Genomic DNA, 24545 nt, shown 5'->3' on the forward strand with positions numbered 1-24545 from the left:
CACAATAATCACCCTCAGACAAAGACCATCTATACACATTGAATGTTTTATTAAAAAAGAAGTTATAACAGTTTATTTTATACACAACTATTTATGAGGTTATAAGCCTATTAATAGAGAGCATCTGTCATTTTTGACAAGCATGCCCACTTCACAATGAAAAGAAAAAAAGAAAAAAAAAACAAAACAAAATAAAACACGAGGGCAGAGAAGGTGGGGAAAAAAATAAAACAAAGAATGGATTTACTGAAACAAACCAAAAAAAATCCAAAACCCTTCTGACTTTTAAACCCTTGAGTATCACACACTAGGTACCAAATACATAGTTTCTATTAAATCAAAACTGCTGTTTTCCATGCTGCGTGTGCCTGCTAAATCCCCTGACGGCAGCAGTCGGCCAGCGCAGGGAACAAATCCACACAAGCACAAGACAGGATGGGAGGTGAGCCTCGACTCCACACCAGAAGCATGCAACTGCTCGAGGAGTCAACACATGGGGGAGGTGACTTTACAGGATGAGGGTTCCTGCTCTTTGCAGCTGTGCTGATAAAACAGAGAAAGGGCCTTGGGAGTCTCGTCTACAGATGAATAGACCAGTCACTTCACTCAAATCCTTCATCCTTATTGTATGCAGCAGGTTCTGGGAGAGGAGTGTGGCTATAGTTGCAAGACTGTAGCCCAGCTCTGGACTTCCTGTGCAGGTTTACAGTCACAATTGTGAGGCTCTGTGAATCCTAGCATCAATGATATAGATGTGCGGAGTCTCTGTTTAAACCTGCAAGCTTGTTGTCTGAAAGAAGTGAATGGGGAAACAAGCCAAAAGGATATGAAATAAAAGAACATAAAAATGCTTCAATCTTTAAAGAAATACTCTAGAATTCAAGTTGCAGTGGGAAGTGTAATCATTCACTGGCTTTAGGATGTCTTCTTTAGTTCTTAAGTTAAAGATAACTCGAATTTTAAAAAAGGCAGCTATCAGTAAAATAAGATTGGCCATTGAGAAGATTGTTTACCAGAGGAACACCAGGCCACAGCTGAGTATATCATCAATTTATTGCAAATAATCCTGACAACCAATCTTAAGATTTTTGGAGGGGGGGGTGGGCAAAACAAAAGAAGATAAAAATTAGCTGTTAACTCCCTGTAGCACTGCTGCAACATAATGTGCCATTTTTATTACAATTGTCACCTTGGATCTAGTACATTATTAGTACAATACTGCACAGATGTCAAGTAAAACAAGATTTATGAGTTGCTTGTTACAAAACCCCCCCAAAAAACCTTAACATGAAATTCTTATCAGTGTAGCTGAACCACAGCTCAACCAACAGGGACCAAGTTTAAAACCCTAAAAAACAAACAAAAAAACGTGGGTCCCTCTCTGTGCGAATACACAACTTTTCTTTTTTCTTTATTTTGCTGCATGGGGGGGGAAACAAACAAACATACAAACACACACACACACACACACACACACACACACACACACACACACACACACACACACACACACACCATGGGTAAGGTTTAGCTTTTGATGTGCATCACAAACCTCACCACAAAATAATGTATAACATTCACTTTGCTTTCAACTGCCTTGAATGTGTCAACTATAGCAAAGGTTAACTCTGCCGAGAGCTAACCCAAGCTGACATTCAAAACATCCTCAGGGCGGATTAAAGAAATAACAATCCCGGGTTCAAAGCGGTCAAACTGATCAGATGAATTAAAAACAAACCATGGAGACGTCTGCATTCGAAAGAGCACAGAACTATGTTATAGATCATGCTTATAGAGAAAACCCAACGTCTTGAAAAGGGCTGAACCACACTTTAGATTTCAGTACAGTTAGATCTATCAGGCTCACTACAGGTCATCCTAGATTGAAATCTCTCTCACACTCACACACACACCCCTGTACAACTCTGAATCTGAAAGACGATGACAAGCAGGCATGTTTATGGGGCATCTCACATATAACCACAAAACAGACTAAGAATCAGATGACGCATCGATGCTTTATCAGGTAAGTATACCAAACTATGTAACGCTATCTGTAATACAGCCATGTAGCAAATGTTTAGTCGAAGTCGGTAAAACTAACTATCGTGACATGTCAAAAACACTGCTCAACAAACATTAGCATGATTTCCATCCTTTCAGTATCACCTGGGTGAAAATGTTATTCACTATCCAAGATACAGCCCAACTAAATTTCAAACCTGAGCCATACAAGTCTAACAATCCTACATTACCACAAATAAACCCTAATGCCATTCGCAGCCCTGGGTAATTCCCTTAATTGTCAACAGACTGAAAATTTAGACGTCGAATCACAAATTGTACAGGATCAAACCGCAGAAACGGGAGAAGACTGTAGGTTAAAGCGATGTGCCTTTCTAATTTTTAAATGAATGACCTTCATGGCTTTTTGAAGACGTGGTTTTTGTGGACTTCCTTTTTATGACGAGGCACAGAAGAGGGAGTCGAAATCAGAGGTGATGAGGTGACTTCCCAAGTGGAATTCTGCCTTCAATCTTTCACTTGGGATCCACAATCCGCCACAAAGCGACCAGTGATTCTTACTGCAATCTACGAAGTGAATACATTTCAAGGTTTTCTAGGTAGTCCGTCTGCCGCGTTAGCCTCCGTGAGCAACACTAAGTCAGTGTTTTTGGGTTAACACTGAATTTTCATGAGGCTACAGAGAGGTGTCTTTTTACTGTACAAGGTATACGCTGTACAAAAAAAAAAAAAAAAAAAAAAAAAAAAAGATTAAAAAACAAACCAAGCGCGCTGACCACCCCCCAACTGGGGGAAAAATTAAAGTAGAGAAAGGAATAAAACAAACAAAAAAAAAAAAAACACAGAAGTGTCAAAACTCAAAAATGTGACTGCAATTCCTTTCCACGCATCATAGATGGACATCTTCACCCGCCACAGTGAATAACACAAGGTGTGTTCCTTTGTTTGATTTTAAAGTTAGGAACTCAGATCTGTACAGTTTAGTTATCATGTACAGGGCTCGTATTTCGTAATCCAAAAAGAGATCCTTGTAAGCAGACAGTCCACTCGACACCACCGGGGTTACGTACCAGTCAGACCAACATGGAGAGCATGCATCGGAGCAAATCCAGAGTAACAGTGGAATGTGAGGAAGACTGATACAACACTAACCTCAACAGGGAGGGGGACAAATTACTTTTAAATTTCACTCAGATCCACTCAGTAACCATATGACCATTTTTGTTGCTTTTTTACTGAGATTAAAACAGACTTTAGTGCTGTTCCTTTTAAAAAATATTTATATAGTCAGAAAAGTTCCTTAGGACCAATAACACTACTAGAAATGTGTTTCAAAAACACATATACAGCTGATTGTAATACAGAGACCTCCCTTCACAATGACAGTCTGGTGCTTGTGTGTTTGAGGTGACTCCTGATGTGGAGTATAAAATGCACATGCACGGTCAGATGGTTAAAGTGTAGCTCTGGTCTATTTTTAGTTCCCAAAATACCAAGAGAGTCTGACCAGAATGCCCACAAAAGAAAACCTATATTAGAGCTACCTTCTGTCTTCACTGCCTGTGTGCACTGACCTTACATGTGCAGTTTGTGCAGCTAGCATACATTGTACAAAACAGATCTTTAGTATTGTTGCTTATAATGCATTATGTTGGATTCTCAAATTAAACAAGTAGTTTCACATAGTGAGGACATTACATGAAAAGGCTGCTCTAAATGCTCGCTTTGATACGTTTTTGTTTTCCTACTCTTGGCTCTGCATGATGTACACGGCTCTGGCTAGAAGCACAAGAAGCTCCGCCTGCTGTTTATCATGGGCAGCCAATCATAAGGAGGCTGACTTAAAGGGAGAGCAGCTAAAACAGGTCAGCAAACATATACAGGCAGCTGCAGGTCAACAGAGTAACAAAGAGCAATGCAAGAGTAATGTAACAGTCCATGTAGAATCTGAACTGAATGATAAAAAACCCCAAAAACGATTTCATATTGTTCATATGTTTTAAGAGATATGCTTAAGAGGTATTCCAGGTTGATTTGTTAGCGTCTATTGGCACTGCACTTCATATAAAATGTGCTCGGACACTTGTGTGTCAGTGTGTGCATTTAAAAAAAACAAAACAAACCCCCCCAAATATGTGGTGACGTACACCAGAGAGGGCAAGTAAGACCTAACCTGATCTGATGGGGACCAACTAACAAAAATGGTCAGAGTCAACTGGTATTATGGGAAAAGAAAGGAAATTATATGTCGCTGAGGTCAAAAGGGAAGTTTTATGAAGTGGATTTGTGTAGAGAAATCAGATGTTCACATGGAAGCTTCTTAGATGACGCACCACACAAATGAGCAGACTGACAGGCAGAGAACGTGGATGCGTGTGAGGAGAAACAGCTACAGAATGGGAGGGGAGGTCAAACACACCAAAGGCTATATATCCATAAAAATCCTTGTTTAGTAGTAATAATAATAATAATAATAAAAAATCAACTTGTTTAAATATGAATATTATAAGTCTGCTTTCTCATGGTTAGGAAATCAAATATAGTCTCTGTGGGGGTTAGGGGGGGCAGGATGGGGGAACCCTCCTATTACTACAACTCCATGTCCTGGGCCTCGTCTTCTGAGAAGTCAGACATGGAGCTTTCAGATGAAGAGTCGCCTGCCCCCTCTTCCTGCTCCTTCAGAGCCTCCTCTGTTGCATATTTCTGAATGTACTCTGCGGAAGAAATAGAGAAAACAGATTTAAAAAGGTGAGCTGGCTGGTCTGCAATAAAAAGGAAAATACCTCCTGAAAGGAAAATACTTCTACAAATTTATATTCTGCTGGATACAAAAAACATGGATTGCTGCAGGTAACATATTTTCATTAGGTTGAACCTTTGATTTTCTGCTTGTACTCCTCTGGCCGATGAAGGTACATAGCAGCTGCATCTCCGTTCAGGGGATCGATGGGGTTTGGGTAGGCCAGCAGCTGGGGCAGGAACGACTCAAAGATGTTGGTCAAATCTGAAAAACACAAAAGGAAACCTACTGGTTAGAACTGAAGTTGTAGAGTCACCAGGAAAACTTGATTTAAAAAAAAAAAAAAGAAAAGGCGCTTTAGAATTTATTTTTTTACAAATAATTATTAGAATTTTGTTTTCCTTTCCAAGTTACAGATCTATCCTTCATGTTTAAAGTTACATAACACTGCAGCTTCATTAATCCACACTGCCAACATAATCTGGTTTATCCCAACAAAGCCCTCGGAAAAAACAAAAAAGCTAATTCACATTAGATATGGTAAACCAAGAAACACAGAAGTACACTTACCTACATTTTTACTGTAATAATGATTCGAGATGCCTGGTCTGATGCTCTAATGTGCGCATGCATTAATTCAACAATCCAGAGGTTTATGTGTTTCACAGTTTGGCTGTTGACTGGCTATTAAGAACTCCAATATTCTCTTTGTGCATGTCTCCCCACTGGATACTCTACCATTGCCTTGGAAAGTGGACTGCCCCAACTCCAGGTTGACAGTTTTAGGGTTTGCCCCCAAAGCATGTAACCTTATAAAGCTCTCCAATATGAACTGCTGTTCATTTAATGGCTGTTATTTTCGGGCAACTCGTAAATGTAACCTCTAATCTGAATAAACCTGGTAAAGAAATGTCATTCCGTTATGTGCCCAATAAAAATCTGGGTGCTCTTGTTGAGTTACCATATCATAGCTTAGTTTAGCTTAATTTAAAAGGGGTCAGTTGGGCATTAACTCAAAATTCTGAGCTTGATAAACTCACACAGGAAGAAACAAAAAAAAACAAAACACCGCTTTTCACTAGTTCTCAGCTAGTTCTCTCAGAGCTGAGGGAGAGTCCAAAACCTGAGATGACACTTTCATCTCCTAGGTGTCACTGTTGGGTCCATTTATGTAAGGAAAGCAAACACTCCCCCAGTTCTTTTCCATGGTTTTTGGTGTTTACAAGATTAAATCTAATGCTTTTGCTCCCTCTTCCTTTGTATAGGCTCATTACACAATGCTTGGCTGACTGGCCTATTCCTGTCATTTGGCTTATTTCTGTGTGGTTTGTTTTGTTGTTATTGGTTTTTTTTTAAACATCCGACACAAAACCTACAGTAATCCACACAAATACAACATTCGCTGGAAAATAATTAAGACAGAATGAATTCTCAGTTCATTTTTATTGGTTCTGTAAATAGCATTTAGTATTCTCCCGAGTAGGAACATGAGCTAAAATAAATACCAAAGGATGCTGGAACATCTGCTAGGTATATTACAGTAAAGTCATTTATACTACTCAACAGCTATTTTAACCCTGTGAAGTGGATATTATGGGAAATTAATGGGGAATTTTACTGAGAGAAGGGCACGGGGAAGCCAGGGAAGCAGGGAGACCAGCAACAGTGAGGGAAAGTAACTGAGTATAATTGCTCCCATCAAGTATATGTGGGCATGTCTTCCACAGCTGACAGATAATAACTCACTCCTGTCGAAGGTGACTGTTTTCTGACCTTGCTGGTTGAGAGTATTACCTTGTTAGTGTTCACTTTTCCCCACAGTAAGTAGATTAAAGAGCAACAGTACACCATTTGCTAAAGAGGAGCTGCCAGTATTTATTTTGTGCGGATGGCACTTTGTCAAGTTCTTCACACATAATCACACGACCCTCAGAGAGGGAACTCAATACAGACACAGAGTGTAGTCACTCACCATAAAGGGCTGTCCATGTCTGGTTGATGACATCTAAGCACACCGTTCCTGATCTGGGAAACAGAGGGAAAAGAGAGTTACAGGTTAAAAGGCCAAAGGCAGGCAAGGACGAATCTGTGTATGTTGCTACGCAGAGTTTTTCTTTTTTCTACAAAAGAGCCATCCTGTTTTGAAAATGTCTTCACGTTTGTTAAGAGAAATGCAAAATTAGATGCAACAGGTGTACTTCCCAGCAGCTTTTGAGCAAACTGTGGCCATTCAGCTGTATATTTCCTGTCAATTCTGAAAGTTGTGAAATATCATGTGACTAGAACGGCCTGTCCCTACTAAATATATAACTAAAACCAAGTTGCTGTGTAAGTTAATGTCAAGTTTCAGTAATTTAAGCTTTAGATTGTTATTGTTGACATATTCCTAGCCACAGATCAACAGTTATATAAATACACTTATTACAGACCTTACCCACTGGCTAATAAAAATGTTTCTATTAAACTTGCCATCATTTGCTGGTGAGAACAGCCTAGATGCCCTGCTATTTTTGGTATTTGAAACGCTACACTGTCACATATGGGGAGGAGGCACAAGTTTTTCCTGCTCACCTTTATGGACTGTTCAGTGGATTTACGGACTCAGAAAAGCAAAGAGCTTGACCGAGCAGGTACAAACGTACTTACAAACATAAGAAAAACAAAAGAAAAACACAGCAATTCTGAATTTTTTGGTCAAGTTTGGCCAATATTTTTCTGCTTCTCTTTTTGGTTTGTTTTTTGCCATCATTTTCTGGTGCCCAAAGATTACTGGAAATCACAGTGAAACAGTATTACTGGTACTTATATGGTGCGTTTCTTCTTTATTTGACCACTCAAAGCTAGTCCAATCCACTGTTCATCTTTGTACAAGCGCTTTGAACCTAATGTTCACACACTCGCACTCTTATAGATGCACCTTGGGGCAACTCACAGTTGTACAGTGTCTTGCTAAACGATACTTCGACATGCACACTAGAGGAGCCGGGGATTGAACTACCGACCTTCCGATTGGTAGATGAGCTACTCTACCTGCTGCCCTTTCAATACAACTCAAACATTTTCAGCTGTTAATTTTGTCATCTGTGAACATTAAGCAAGCATAAAATGAACGTGATGGCCAATGGCACTGCTATAACTGAGTTAGGTTAATCCTTTTCACATTTTAACATGAACATTTTCAAAACAAGACTTGACAACATACAAATATGAATTCTTGAGCTTCAATACTTGCATTAATAGTCTGAAATGGTGCAGCAACTTACGCTTCATCAATGTTGGGATGAAAAATCTTGTTCATGAATCCTGAAAAAGACATGGAATAAGTTAGGACAGTGCTAAAAACTAAAATTAAGATGAATAAGTCTGGATGTAAAGTAGAGTTAGTACCTATTGATGGTGATTTGAATGGGTATTTATCAGGAAGATCTACTCGCACTTTCCACACGCCTCCCTCATACGGTGCTGTACATAAGGAGGGGACACAGAATACATAACAAAAGAACAAAGCTGAGTGCAGACGACAGACTTTTATTCGCCTCAACATCATCTTCCACCCTTCGTGTATTTAAATGGATTTAAAAACAGTGTTATAATCAATTTTCTCTGCTACACATGAGCTTCCCTCATCACGTATCTGTCATTTTATGCAGTAATGCACTTCAGCCCAGGAGAAATCTTTACTTCCAAATCACTTCAAATAATACGCTGACATCAAAGAGGAAGCGACTCGGATTTTGCGGGGGTGTTTGGTGCTTGCCCAGAATAGCTGTGTGTAACAGGACCCTCGTGTGCTGTGCTGAAACTGAGAAGCACATACATGACAGATAACGCACATGACGGTTGATCAGCAATGGGGACAACAGTTCCCCTTTATTTGGCATTGTTTCGAGGCAACATAAACAGGGTCAAACACACACTTCCCCTCTTTGCTGATGCGTAAGTGACAGTGGTTTTAGTGTGACAGATGTTACAAGTAGCATATGAAAGAAGTATTTCCTGCTGATGAGGCCACACTCCTCATCCAAATTCCCCTCAAGCCTGTTCAAGCCTAGCTCCTTTCCGTTTTACACTTCGTGGCCTCAGCTCTAGTTTTGCGTTTCTTGCCTGCTGTGAAAAAGCACTTTATGTTCTAAACAAAGAGACTGACACTCCTGCAGCGGCTGCTCTCACAACCACATTTACTGTCACTTCATGCTCTGTAAATCAATCTTAACATCTCATTTGTTTTTATGGCGATGGCATTCATGTTAATAGCTGGTTTAAAATACATTAAAATGCTTGCTTAATAGCACTGCATTCAAGGAAAAAAAAAAGGTACCCTGGATAACCCCTTAATTATTTTAGAACATGTTACTGAATAAGGTCTCAGCAGCAATATTCAAAATGTCTGTGGAATGAGAAAAAAACAAAACAAAAAAACTGAAAGAAGAAAATCTTACTTCCTTGTGGTCCAAAAAACTTCACTACAAATTCATTGAGTCCACTGAGGATGGTGACTTCATGCTTGCTCTCGATGCTGTAGGACAGTTAAGGAGGATTGCTTCACGAAAAGCATACACATAAACAAACAAAGAACTGCAGGACTGATTCTATCGTTTGGCTTCTGTAGAAACAGTCAGTGAGCTGTGGTTGCTTCCTGTATCATCACATATTTTCCTGCATGGTAGACAAATGCACAAGAATAACCTGCCCGGTTTCCTCTCTCCTACCTGACATGATTGTCTGTATCACTGTGAATTATGAAGACTAAACAGAGGAATGACAGCTTTTGACAAATGATAATAACTTAATTGTTTTAATCCATAATCCTGGAGAGGCGTTATCTATTGCAACTAATAGCTCAATGCCATGCCCCTCGGGACACTGAATTAACATCAGGATGCTGACTGAAGTGTTCACCCATCCTTCATCTGCTAACTATTCCAAGTCTCTTTTCCATGTGTCACTCTCCATGAGCACCTTGGCTTTCTAGAACTTGATATTACCACACATACTTCTGACAAAACAGTACTCACTGTACGCATGTCTACAAACTGAAATGCTAATTTTAGTCACTTCTCATAGTTGTAACTAATGGAGCCGACAGCCTAAGAGTCCAAAATATACAGTTAATACTGTACTGGTAATATCAGAAAAGGAGGTTTCTATAGTATCATATATAGCTGAAAAAACTATATATATTGTTGAGCATTATTGGTGCCTTCATAGATGTGAAAGCTACCCATGTGAGCTGCACTAATGCTCCCAGGGAGTCTTTCATACAGTGGTGAAAACCTCCATGGGATGCTTTTTATACCAAGTCATGTCACTAATGAGCCCAATTAGCTATGAGATGTTTGAGATAAGATGTATTTTTAGCATCCCAGCTCAATGTTTTCAGCCTAAACTTGTTTCTGGGATCAAACTAAAACAATATGTATACATTTGATGTGTTGTCTGAAGTTTCATTTACAAATATTTGCAAAAACAATGATTTCCTGTTTTTACCATGAGCCAGGTTTGTTTGTTTTTTAAAAGAAAGGTGTTAGTAAAGAAAAACAGCCTGTGTTTTCATTTGCTACTCCAGTCATAGCTATAATTATAACATAAATAAAGTTTTAAAAAAAAAAAGAAAAAAAAAAAGAAGAAATAGTCATTATCACACTAAGCATTCTGAATCACCGCTGTTTTTACAAAACCAAAAAGAAATCACTTTGCCTAAATGTGACCAAAGGAGATCATAATAAAAACATGAATCACCATTTTCCACAGCGAACAGAAGCAGCTGTCTTGTTGATCCTGATTTGGTGTGGATCTAATTAGCAGCATCACTGACCCCAAAGGGTTAAATCAAACTGAAGGTTATTTTAAGTTCTGGTAGAGACTGCTAGGAGCAGATTGAATCCCTGGCTTCAACAAGGAAATGTGTCTATTTCAAACAGAAGAGGAACCTCTCTGTTCTGACTCGCACTGGAGTCAAGTAAGCATTATGAGGGTCTCCGATGCAAAATCCAAGGCGAACTAAATACTCATCTAAAGGTCACTAGGAAAACATAAACAAGCCCAGTGCCTAAAGAAACAACTCCTGCATCATATTTCAGTGCTCACACTCGCATAATTCCTCATTTTATTCTAGTTCTGCTCTTTATCTAAAAAGGGCATTTACACATCTAAAAGCTATATAAGACAAGGCAGCAGTGACAAGGAACAGGACGATACAGACTGTGTGTGTTGTGGTATGAAACAGAAACCGTGAGGTGTGGTGGGTGATAAGCGAATTATGGGGCTAAAACAACAGTAACTACACTGCACACTGACTGAAACTGGCCAGTCTAACTAGGAAGGCAGCGAAAAATCGACCCTGCTATATGATGTCACACTTACCTAAATTACAAAATAGAAATGCAAATGTAAGGGTCCTGATGGCCTATAAATATTAAACTGTTGAGTACGTTTAATATCTCATAGAGTAAGATAATGCTAACAGACACCACTGACATGTAACTTGCTTTCATCCAACTAAAATCTATCAGTTTTCATCTAATAAGGAAACAGCAGTCACATGTAGCCACAGATTCACCCAGTTTCAGCATCTGTCAGCAGCAGCTTCACCCAGACCAAGCTCGATTTGAATTTCAATCACTGCGGTTATACTTTCTATTCGAAAATTAAAAGAAAAAAAAATATGGTTCACATGAATGCAATATGAATTCCAGCTTTTTAATTTAGGCTAAAAAGGCTAACGTGTAGAGTACACTTGACCCACTGATTGATTCAGTTAACCTAAAGATGAAGGAAAGAAGAATTTCAAAGAAGAATCTCTCTCAGACACAAGCTCAAAACTAATATCACTTCGATGTGATTCTTTCCATCTGTCTGGTCTAACCCAATAGCCTTTTCTACCCAATAAATAACTATAGGTCTCTGTTGACAATGTTCTCACACTACAGAAAAGGAATTTGGCATGTCTGTAAGAACAGAGGGAAGTTGTAAATTCCCCAACTGTTTGATGGATTGAGATGGAATGTGAAAAACACAGCCAACCAACTTACTAGCTTAACTGAGCTCAACTCTAGATTTGTTTTTGGTTTGTTGAAGTCGACTGTGTTCAGATTTGGCAAATAAGTCGAATAAACAATGTCAACAAGCACAGAAACACTGAGAAAATAGAACCTCTGCAACATTTACATGTGTATCCCTTTAAGAACATGTGACTGATTTGGGTGCATTTAGTTGTAACATGAGATACTTTGTATCTTTAACATCTTGAAAACATGGTAAAACACACTTGGATCACAAAAGGCTCTAAAGGTATAAGCATGCAGTGTAAAAGTGCAACACACTTAAATGTTGCACCTCATCTTAAAAGGTTATAATATGAAGTGCTAAAATAAATAAGCTGATAAAAGGGGAACTAAAATATAACTAAATAATTTGTCACCCAGCATGGGTAATCCCAAATACCCAAACAGAATTAATGGAAAAAGGACAATTAACTACAGAGTTATATCATTACTTATCTCACCCCCACGCAAAGATCGCCTGTCCAACCCTTGACCTTGGATTTATATAGTTAAAATCACATAAACAGGTAAGTCAATAAATATAATCCAACACACGGAGCCCAATCAAGCTAGGAGAACATACATAAATCCACACAGATAACAGAAAGCCTTGAACTGTAACCTAAATTCCTTCACTACCAGACTTTATTATAAGGATATACTGACTTCAACATGCCAGCTCACTCTTTAATAACACAGTGTTAGACATGAAAAAAGTAATAAAATAAATAAATAAAAAAAAAGGTACAAAAGAGCTCCTCTCAGACTAACAATTACCTTGTTACTCCAGGACTAAGGTCAATGTTGTCCTGATATTTCTTCTGTAGCCTATAAAACACATTTTAAATACCTAGATGTAAAAATATGCAGTAAATAGCATTTACAGTTGTGGTCTAGACATGTCTTGTTTTCTTTCTGGTCCATTCAGGCCTCTATCCCTGCCTGACCCAGGATCAAAATATCCCCTCGCAACCAGCCTCGTTCCAAGTACAGAAAACAAACACGACGGAGAATCATAAACAGCATACTGTCAAACAATGTGGCGTCAAATATGCTCAAACATTTCGCTCTTGGAGACAGCAGTTGTTGATCTAGTGATGGGAGGCACTGGCTATTTTCAAAGCATGTTCCTGTCTCTTGCCGTTTTTGAACAGCAGGGGTCGAGGAAAAGCCAATTCCATTCATCTGATCCAATTCATGTATTGCATCAAAGGACAATGACGTGCAATCAAATCAAACGATCAAACTGACTGCACAGGTCAGTTATTTACAGTTTTGCCTGAAACTACCAAGATTTCAGCCTTAATTACATAAACTGTGACTTGAGCTTCATCCAAGTCAGAATTATAAATCACATGCAATCTGACTAAGCTAATAACATGCACACTGTTTTACCTTCCACGTCATCAACATGCCAGGCTAGAAAAAGTATGCGATCCTCTGCAACAACAACTCGACCACAAGCACAAACGAGAGTCGGAGAGTTTGGAAGTTTAGATGTGCCCTTACCTGTAAACGAATGGCATATAAAACCTGCTATTGGAGATCGAAAGACTAAAGCAGCAGCAAGTCTAAAGACTTGGGTGTTAATCAATCTATAATAACATTTTCTAGAACAATCCCCCTCCCCCATAAGACTGAAAAATATTTTGTACCTGGGATGTTGCTTTAAGTCCTAATTTTCCACCATGCAATCACACTAATGATTTCCATCCACCATTTGTTCTGCCTGTCATATGGACAGCTAGCCATTGTAGCTGCTAGCAATGCTCTGTTGAGTCATTTTATTATTGCGCCACAGATGAACAGGTGCACGTATCTCTACCTTTGTAGCCTGGTGTGTGTTTTTGTCTCAAGAGCAGAAACATGTAGCAGACGCAGTTTTCTTGCATATTTAGTAAAGCGCTGTGCTTTGTTGGAGGATGTTGAAGGTGGTCTCTTTTAGATGTTAAATCTTTGATGGAGGCTAACACATACAGTGGTGTGAAAAAGTGTCTGCCTCCTTCCTGATTTCTTAGTGTTTTGCATATTTGTCACACTTACATGTTTCAGATCATCAAACTAATTTTAACATTAGACAAAGCTAAACAGTAAATACAAAATGCAGTTTTTAAATTATGGTTTCATTGATAAAGGTGAAAAGCAACACATCATGCAATGATCTAAAGAAGCACCTGAGAAACAAGGTCACTGACACCTATCAGTCTGGAAAGGGTTACAAAGCCATATCTAAGGCTTTGGGACTCCAGTGAACCACGGTGAGAGCCATTATACCAGGGGTGGGCAACTCTAGGCCTCGAGGGTCAGTATTAGATGCGTCCTTGATCCAACATAGCTGATTCAAATGATTAAATTACCTCCTCAACATGTCTTGACGTTTTCCAGAGGCCTGGGAATGAACTAACCATTTGATTCAAATGTGTTGACCCAGGGTGAGATCTAAAACCTGCCTCGAGACCTGGAGTTGCCCACCACTGCATTATACACAAATGCAGAAGACTTGGAACAGTGGTGAAGCTTCCCTGGAGTCAACATCTCATTCAGGAGGTCACAAAAGACCCCAGAACAACATCCAAAGAACCGCGGGCTTCTCTTGCTTCAGTTAAGATCAGTGTTCAGGACTCCACCATAAGAAAGAGACTGGGCAAAAATGGCTGCATGGCAGAGGTCCAAGACAAAAAGCACTGACCAAAAAGAACATAAAGGCTCATCTCAGTTTTGCCAGACAACGTCTTGATGATCCTCAAGACTTTTGAGAAAATAGTCTCTCGACTGACGAGACAAAAGTTGAACTTTTTGGAAGGTGCATGTCCCCTTACATCTGGCATAAAAGTAACACAGCATTTCAGAAAATCCTCATCATCATCATACCAACAGCAAAATACAGTGGTGGTAGTGTGATGGTCTGGTGTGATGTTTTGCCGCCTCAGGACCCGGAAGACCTGCTGTGGTAAATGGAACCTGAATTCTGCTGTATACCAAAACATCTTGAAGGAAAATGTCCGACTATCTGTTTCTGACCTCAAGCTGAAGTGGACTTTGGGTTCTGCAGCAGGAAAATGATCCAAAACACACCAGCAATTCCACCTCTGAATAGCTTAAGAAAAACAAAAAACAAATTTTGGAGTGGCCCAGACAACGTTTTGACTTGAAGCCGATTGAGATGCCGTGGCATGACCTTAAAAAGGCAGTTCGGGCTCGAAAACCCTACAATGTGGCTGAATTACAACAATTCTGCACAGACAAGTAGGATAAAATTCCTTCATAGCGCTGAAAAAGATAGCAGCTATAGTGGCCCAACCAGTCATTAGATTTAGGGGTCATTTTTTCCACACAGGGCCATGTAGGGCTTTCACCCCCCCTTAATACTAAGAAATTGCATTTTGTGCCATCTTGTGTTATCTTTGTCTATTATTTGAATGTGTTTGATGCTCTGAAACGTTTAAATGTGACAAACAGTTAAAACAGAAAATCAGGAAGGGGCAAACACCTTTTCACACCACTGTAGCCCTTGCTCTCAGACATGTCCAGGCTCATCCAGCTGTTGTGCATACAAGGAAACCTAACATGGCAATGCTATAGCGATATTACACCTTTATATAACTTCAAAATTTAGACTGGTATTACCACGAAGGATATGACACAGCACTAGAAGAAATGAATGATTGTCCTAAAATTCCTCCTTATCATTAGGTAAGAATCTGACTTCGGAATGTGGTAAAAATTATAGAAAATTGTTGAAGCGAAAGGTTCAGAGGCAAGATGTAAAGTAGTAAAGTGAAAGATATCAAGCTACAAATTCCCTTTTCAATGAAAAACTTACAACTTAGAAAGAGAGTACCATATTTATATTTCTGTGTTTGGAGATGAGGAACTCTAAGAAAGTCATCTCTATTTTACTTTCACTCCCTCACACACAGACTGTAGCAAAAAATATACAATCAAAGGCCTTGGAGATGAAAGGCAGGAAATATAGCAGCTGCCCTCAGGGTGTATGCAATAGGTAGGCTTCCTACACCGAGAGACAAATATAAACGACCAAAAGAAACACACATTCACACCCATTAACCATTGATGTAGAAAACTATTATTTCTATGAATACAAGCTGCAATTTGCAGAAAAACAGACAAAAACACAGAAACAGACAACAAAGTCAATGTGACCAACAAGACTGTTCCTCCTGTTTAAAAATGGATTGAGAGACATGAATTATGCATGTGAGCACGTGAGACCATGAGTGTTTACTTCTTTGAAAATCTCTGCCAGCATACAACTTTATCTGTACATGTGGATTGTTCCTGCTAAAGTCCAATCCTGTGTTTAAATCTGGATGTGTTTGTGCATTCAACATTGTATGTATTACTGCACCGCGCCGAGCCGAGCAAGATTACTGTGTGACCTCCACTACACTCTGCCTGAAAACAGAGGCAGCTACTGTAGCACAGCAACCATCCTGCCACTGCAGGCAGAGCGAGTGATAGGCAGGGTGTTTCTGAGAGAGAGTGATTTAATCAACTCCACACCAAACAAACACTGTTCTCCCCTTGCAGTCATCACAAAACCTCACTGACCTACAGTCTCCCTCTTACCCTGAAGTAAACACTTTCCCCAAGTAGGGCATTTTCCGATATTGCTAATTAAGAAAAGACAAATTAAAAAAACAAAAAAAAACACAAAAACAAAAAAAACAAATGTAGCTTGGTGTTAATGGGGATTTGCAGCCTGAAAAAACAAAACTAAAATTAAAATACAAACAACAACAAAAAAAAAAAAAAAAAAAAAAAAAAAAAAAAACTAAACCCCAGCTCATCGACTCTGTAGACAGATAATCCTGTGAATACATGGTCAGCTAAAGAGGAATGAAAATGAGAACAGAATCAAGCCTGCAGCTGCAATTCAACTAGTCTACAGATGGCTCAAACCCACCCTTGTATTTACAAGAGTGATACGACAGTGGTTCTGTTTATATCTAACAAGATGTAAATAATTAATCTATATAATATGTAAACTTGCCAGTTGCTTTACTGGCTCATAAAATGACATGAACTCTCCATTAAATCTAATCCAATGCAGAGGACTTTAAGTAAGAGTTCTTCAGAGTGTCTGCAAAGTAAAACAAGCCAAACAAAAAAAGTCAAATCAAATCAAATTATTATTATTATCATCATCATCATCATCCACTACTTAAACAATCCTGTAGTGATATACACCAGAAATGCCAGCAAATATGCTTCCACGCTTGTGCACTGAGGCAGACTCTGCTCACCACGTTACAAAGATTGCAAGGTACACAACGGGGAACTGAAGTACACAGTGAATCAGAACAACAGCAACATAAATTAAAGAGTAAACAAAGGATTTTACTAATATGAGAATTTGATTTACACCAAATTCATTTTGATTCAAATTGTTCCTGAAACTGTGAATGCTGTAGGTAAAAACCTCTGGTGCTACAATGTTACTGATAATTTGTTTCAAACTACATCAGTAATGTGGAAGCAGATAGGTTAGCCTTCTGCTTATTTCATGTCTTTCCAACATCTCACTAAGAATAGAAGGAATCTCTGTGTCCCTCACCTTCTCTCAGTGCCATTTTTATTTTTTTTTTGCATAGTTTCTCCACTTTATTATTGGGCATTTTTAACCCCCTTTCTAGACAAATGCAGAAAGCCAGAATATACCACAACAGCATTATGGCTCACTCCACCAGAGCACTTGAAAAAAAAAAAAAAAAAAAAAAAAGCTATGTTAGCTTACCTATCTCTCTGCTTAAATAACAATCAAAATAAGCTGGCTCTTTGGGAGCAAAGACGATGATTGATAATTATGGTAAATGAAGATGGTTGTTACTAATACCAGATGTCAAAACGTTTAGTGAACTGCATTCCTGCTATGGATAAAATATGTCACTATTTCTTAAGCTGCACACTATACTTTACTACTCTATAGTTATTTTCACATGCTAATATGTGCTTCTTGCAAGTACAGCACCTTTGGGTGGCAGCAAACATCTACATGCTTCTGAATTTAATATTTTATATTCAAAAGTTAATTTTTTACATGATATAATCAGACTAAATATTCCGTCTGTGTTACTAACTGAAAAAAGACAACCATTTAACTCATGAAAAAAGACAACCATTTAACTCATGGCCATATGGTGATCTATTTTACACTGTAAAATTTTATAGATAACACAGCTACAAAAAAAATAATTAAAAGACAGGGGGAAATGGTTAATTCACATTTAAAAGGCTAAACAATGCAAAAGGTACATCTGCTCAATGGTAACAGGTTGTACCTTGGACAGGTGCAGGTCTAGTTGTGCTTTAGAAAAACAAAGAAGCATTCTTTTACACCCACCACAAAATGAGCATGTTGGAAATGCTGAATGGAAATGGCTATCCTTTGCTTTTTTTTTGTTGTTTAAATCTCAAGTGTGGTGTTATTCAGCAAAGCTGGGCTTAAGCTGTCTGTTTTAGAATCAGCTCCGGCTCCTTCTGAGACATAAAGAGTCTGAATGCTGATGGAGGACCGGTGTGTGGGGCCTGTGCAAAAGAAAATCTTGCAGCAGGCTTTACATATCAATGGACATATGCCCCCAAAGGCCTGACTCAACTGAAATCCGATTGTAAATGTCTGGTACTGTTAAGCGGCGCACTCACTGGAAGGTGGATGGGAAATAAATTAAAAATAAATATGTCTGTTTTATTTCTGCTTCAAAGATCCACAGTCTATAATTTTACACATTTAATAGGACTGCTTTCTCAAATATGCACAATCATTGCTCCTGAGAATAATAAACCTTGGGCAAACCTTTTAAACATAATACAGATTTCAAATTTCACCAGATGTAAAAGCCATCTGCACAAGACAACAACTTGCACTTGCAGCAAAATTGAAAAGCTCTTTTTTTTTTACCCTTACTCATTTAGTAATAAACCGTAAATAGCCAGCTCAACATGCAAGAGTTAGCCAAATGTATTATTCACTTTGCAATGCAGATTTAGTTTTCATCAGATGCAAGTCTCAGTATACCAATGGCTACCTCCCAGTGTGAGAGCCGGAGAAGCTCAGAATTGAGCAGACTAAGTTCTTTGTCTTCACTGGTGAGAGATGAGAGCCCACCCACTGCAATCAAATGTGAATCCTTCAGCTGCTCCTCCTCTCAGCCCTTCACTAAATCAACAGTCTATTTACAGCAATAGTGACAGAGTCTGTGTGTGCGCACGTGCATTTGAGCTACGTGCATGCACATACAAATGAGTTGATCATTAACACAAAACTGAGCCAGTGCAAGAAAAACAATGGCCTGGATCTGAAGCAGCAGTCTAATGAGAAAATCTAATAAACAAGATGTGCTGCTTATTGTACAGAGAAAAACACAAAAAAACTCAAGAGACATTTTCAGGAAATGGCTATGGTGAAATTCGCTTTAATTAGAGAAACACGCGGGGTTAATTTTATCAACTTGACACAGATGAGAAATGAACAGCAGCAGATTAGCACAGTGAGACAAGTATAGGGTGTGTAAGTATAGGTTGCATTTTTTTGATAAGGGCCTTTTACTTTATATGCAGGTTAATTTCAAGCAAATAAAAGCTGCAGTGGTTTTACTGCAACATTTAAATAGGCAGATCCAGCGGCTCTGGCCTACATGACCAAACTTAGTTACCCCATTGTCACTCCTTTGATTTTCCACACTAAAGCACCTCTGCATGTGAGTGACAGAGCCAGGCTGAACTCCCAAATGCTAGGGGAGGGAAAAAAAAAAAAAAAAAAAAAAATCATGCGAAACAAAGAGAGGAACTTCAGTCCATCTGTTTTTCCAAGGGAACGCAGCCATGCGTGCAGGAAGCTTCGCTGTATGCACTATGGGATTAACAGTGAGGGCCTCAAACACCCTACTGTCAGCGATGCCTTGCTCCTGGACCCCCAAAACAGGACTGTCAATCAGTGTGGCACCTCCTGAATAGTAGGGGCCTCATACACAATTGACTTTGTTACCTTGCATTCATTCACAAAGTCCTAAAAACGATAAAAAGCAGGAGCTCGGTTGGATGATATGTTTTAAACACGCCTGCAGTGACACAAGCAAAGTTATGCACCAAATGTAAATAAAGATAATAAAAACTGTGTCAACTGACAGCATCATGCATGCGGTTCAACACCCACAAAATCTTGACAAGACTTATATTTAACCGAATTTTAAATTCAATTCGATTTTTTTGTATGCTTTCAGATATTTTGCCTGTGGGAGTAATAGTATGGTGAGTAACTGAGGCAAAGGACAACTGTGCTTTACACTTTTTATACCTACAGCACATCACATTATCTTGCAACCACAATGGAAATAAAATTGAAGTTAGCAAGTTTTCTATGAACTTCTTTGTGTCAACTACTGTGTAGTTATTCCAGCCCAGTAACAAAGCATGCTGGTAGCTTATGCAACTTCCTCATCAGACCAGGGCATTCCACATTTTGCTCATGGGTTCATTGTGCCTTCCATTTAATCAGTCAGGAAAGAGCATACAACTGCTGGCTCCTTCCCTACAATAAACTGCATCTAGTTAGTTCAGTCCAGCAATAATAGCACTGAGTGCAGTTTAGCTGCCCGTGACTGTGCGACATGGCCTGACGCAGCAGCAGGAGGTAGAGAGGGAGGGGTGGGTCACAGGGGCTTCTCTAAATGGGAAACACAAAAGAACCTACCGCTGATGCTGTCCGGATGTCATTCTACATGGGCACAATGGGCCAAAAAAAACTAAGCAGAGAGGAGATAAAGCTCAGGATTGGTATTACACTTAGCAAGGGAGGAGGGATGCTTTGGAGAGGACAATCAAAAATGTCCCATGAATCTGGACAAGTGAATAAATCAGATTGCGAAAGGTTGACTGCTGCGTAAAATGTTACTTTTAAAAAATAATTTAAAAAAGTCTAAAAATGTGAACTCTCCTTGAAAACTGCAAGTTGAGAGGTGTGATGTGCAACACCTTTATCAATATAAAAGGAGGTATATGCTAATGTTGACATGAGGTATTATGATGAATACTGGAGCAGATTAAAGCCTCTGACACCCCTCTGCGCAACTCTTAGCAGACTTGAATAAAAATTGCTGGTGGCCATGCTCCAGAGAGCCCTTTCAGCAGGAACTCAAAGGTTGAAAAGTACAGCTGGGATGTCATTTTGAGGACATCAGATGTCCAAACATCCCCTCTGATAGAGCGAAATTTTATTTACAGCAGAATATACACCTCAAGTCTTTACATCTCATATTAATTACATTTTTAGCACTTAGAGAAGAGACATTTTAAAACTCTTCTCTGTTGGTTTTCCCATTTTTAATTAAATAAACAATTTTGCAGTGTGTTAACTGAAAGACCAATTTTGTAACAATTACATTAGATAAATTAGAATTGTCACACATAAAGATGTCCAAGTCTTATTGTTGGTCAATTATATGCCAAGCAAAAGCGAGAGAAGTCAATAATAAGAGCCTTGTTAAAATGACCTGTTTTAGCACGCACAATAGGCTTAGTGCTATGTAATTCACCTGTTCTCAAATTCCAGGAGCTTTCCACCTGAAAGTCTTTGTAAAACAACAAGACCAATAAAAAATTATATGCAAATAACAGCACAACTTCCTACACAATATGTGCAGTCAATCCCACACAACAGGCTGAATGTAAAGCTCTTAGAAGTGACACACTGTGCTAAGCTCCTTCAAGAACATTGTGTTCGACATCAAAATCAGCCCAACCGAGACCAAGACAGAATACCAAATGTCAAGAGGTTATGCAGATGATAGGAAATTAATGTTAATTTAATGTTTAAGAAATCCAGTCTGTCAAGAAGCGGTCAATAAATATTGTCTCATATTGTATAGGAGGGAACGAACTAGCAGGAAGACGTATTACAGTGGAAAGTCACTGTACACTAACGCTTAATGTCTTCTCTATCAATATTTCACAGAATTGTACAAAGAGTAGTGAGTACTAGCATATAAAAGCAGGCTGCAGAGTATTGGCTGGCTTGGGACAAAGCTTAACTGAGTGGTGCTACATGTTAAGGTCATTCTGACATTCATTTTCACGAATTCCCGCACGGCCTCCGTTCTAGATTCACAGCTCTCCGGTGGCCAAAGCAAATTAATGCACAAGGCCTCTCAGAACCTGCGTCTGTCTAAAAGCCAGTGTGAGTTTCAGGTTTTGGTTACACTAGGGGGAGATGCATTGATAGCAAGCACAGAAACAGGTTCTTATTGATAGTTTAGAAGAAGGGCCTACTAGAATCTGGAGACCTGCCCGCTCAAGATCAAATCCAACTCTTTAAGATCTACATTTAAAACACACATAGCTGTCATTCTTAACACTTGCTGACCACTAGTCTTGGATGGTATGTTTAAACACTCAGGCCACTGTACAAAACTGAGCAGGCGGTATTTAGCAAACCTGCTCTTGCCTGTCAGTGAAGTAGCTCAAGAAGGAGAGGGGTTTTACTACACTCCAATGCTTTGTGTGTGGGTGTCCACACTACAACCTTTACAACTCTTGTTCTGTCCGTTTCAGCACCCTGTCACAGTTGCTACACCTTACACATAAATGGTGTCGAGCGGGGGAAGAATAAACTTTACATACTCATCACCAATCTCTTACTGCAGTAAAAAAAAAAGAAAAGAAAAATATAATGCTATAAATAGTATTCAAAGAGTTATATATTATTGGTCAGAAATAATTAAATTAAGCCCAAGCTTGAAAACAAAAACAAAACAAACAACACACTGTCAATATTTTAATTTTAAAACTATTAGTTTGAAGCTGTTGGGGTAACTTCTACTTGTTTTTGGTTTAATTCTGACCAGCCCACTTCTAACCCCATATTTGCAAAGCTTTTACTGCGATCCCATCAGCTGTTCTAAGTCCCTCCCTCATGTGGTTTCCGGCTAGTAACAGGCTACCCAATCATTAAGCTGGCTTCCACTGTTCTGGGACAAAAACAAAACTACTTGTTCATACTGTTCCTTCTGGAACATTGCATGGACTGGAAATCTGACGTTATGATTCACTTTTATAACTGCTTCTGTCATCCCTGAGTGAAGCTAAACAAATAAAGCAGCGGTGCAAGAGTAAACATGGTGACGACGACTTGAAAAGCAGAACACACTAGATGCTGCCAAAAAGTTCAAACATTCCACAGTGAAAATGACTGTAGGGGACTTGACACCTGCTGTACCACGTAACAGCTGCCACACTCAGTTCCAGATCCAGTATGTCCAAAACTACACGTTAACACCCATCGAAAATGAGACAAGTTAGTACTGCATGCATTTGCCTGTTGACACTGAAGTACAGTGAGAGACACTGATCAGGTGGCCATTTTGATGCTGAAATTAACCAACTGACTAGCACGCCAGTTCAACAACGCTCGTTGCAGGTCTTCTTGTCAAGTGGTAGATCCAATAACACACATACCAAACCCTTAGTGGGGTTACAAAGCAAAGCTAGGTAAACCCAGATCGCTATACATGCAGCAATAACGCCAACGTCTTGCGACTAGAACAAAAGCAGCAGCGTTTTCAGTTGGGCTTACGTTATGTAAACAAGGTTCTGTGTAAGCGTGTGAAAGGGGCAGTTTGAGTTTGATTCCCGTCATAAAACAGAGGAGTGAACAAAGAAACCAAATTGCCACAAGGTGTTTTAGGTAGTCTACCTCTGCTACATCTGTTGGTGGTGTAGCAAAACATTTCTGTATAAGGAGAAAAACGTCGGCGTCTGTGCGGACATTGCAGTAATTTTCAGAGCTGGAGAGCAAGCTCTAGACAGCTAATGTTAGTTACAAAGAAATAATATTGCGATGGAAAAAAAATGCCGGAAGGACCTGTGACCGATCTGATTAGCTAATACAGCTGTCCCGATAAGCGACTGAAGGTTCGCAGGACAGAATTAGCTAACACTTGGCTTTGCTAGCAAAATGTTGTTTACACAAAACACCAGTCATTCACTGTGAAAGCATTTTCTGCTTGAGGGGGGTTTCAAGAAAAACAAGCAGCACCAATAGAGTTCACTCATATAACGTTGACAAACTGTTCAGCACATAGCTGACCAGATAGCGATTGAGAGACTGTTGTTTATGTTCAGAAAGGATACAGTTTCACCACATCGGTATCCATTCGCCTTTTACCCGGACTTGGAGACGACATTTTTGCTTCTTCCACCGCAGAACACCCGTGAGAAAGCTGAAAGCTAGCCACCCGGAACGCTAGATAGTCTAGCAAACGGTACTATCCGAAAGTTAACATTTGCCTCCAGAAATGCTCGCAGCGAGACGTCTTCCCACTTCAACGTATCTCTACCCTAATGAGTAGCTGAGCTGTCTCTAGACCTCTGCCGTTCACTGCCTCTCAACGATATGACCATGGTTCCGACACAGGGATCCCTCCGCGAATGACGTCATATTATGTGCGACCCAAACGTCACCATAAATGGCCATGTTTGTAGTTTTATCCAAAATATCATTGTTTTTAATATTTAAGTTTCATTTGGAAACACGTACATGCCTGTTTTTACAGTTAAAAACTGATATATTGGAAAAAATATTTCAAGATGTTCAGGATATCATAATTGCGAGCAGTGGCTCAGCTCCTCCAGATTGTCACCCCCACATGTTGGCTGTCAGGACTTGCACCCCAAAATGTCTGGCAAGACCGACAGTCCATTTCAAGAACAGTGAATGTTTT

General features: G+C 39.3%; 1 protein-coding gene across 1 annotated transcript; it reads right to left on the bottom strand.

Moving 5' to 3' along the window:
• Positions 1–27: 27 nt before the first annotated feature.
• ube2h (ubiquitin-conjugating enzyme E2H (UBC8 homolog, yeast)) lies at positions 28–24250 on the bottom strand. The gene is made up of 7 exons (XM_085251223.1): positions 23956–24250; positions 9205–9281; positions 8153–8227; positions 8029–8068; positions 6738–6790; positions 4901–5029; positions 28–4739 (listed from the first exon to the last, which is right to left on the bottom strand). The coding sequence occupies exons 1-7, from the start codon at positions 24006–24008 to the stop codon at positions 4615–4617; spliced, it is 552 nt and encodes a 183-aa protein (XP_085107349.1). The 5' UTR covers positions 24009–24250; the 3' UTR covers positions 28–4614.
• Positions 24251–24545: the final 295 nt, after the last annotated feature.

Source organism: Mchenga conophoros, linkage group LG17 (assembly GCF_057382185.1).
Source record: "Mchenga conophoros isolate Kocher_MC1m ecotype Shallow Benthic linkage group LG17, M_conophoros_male_GT1.1, whole genome shotgun sequence".
Taxonomy (NCBI): domain Eukaryota; kingdom Metazoa; phylum Chordata; class Actinopteri; order Cichliformes; family Cichlidae; genus Mchenga; species Mchenga conophoros.

What these genes read in the sequence shown, in the direction of transcription:
- ube2h (XM_085251223.1), bottom strand. Translation starts at nt 24,008, where the DNA reads ATGTCGTCTCCAAGTCCGGGTAAAAGGCGAATGGATACCGATGTGGTG. An exon ending in GATACCGATGTGGTGAAACT is followed by an intron (nt 9,282 to 23,955) that starts GTATCCTTTCTG and finishes ACTGTCCTACAG; the next exon opens with CATCGAGAGCAAGCATGAAG. An exon ending in ATTCAAATCACCATCAATAG is followed by an intron (nt 8,069 to 8,152) that starts GTACTAACTCTA and finishes TGTCTTTTTCAG; the next exon opens with GATTCATGAACAAGATTTTT.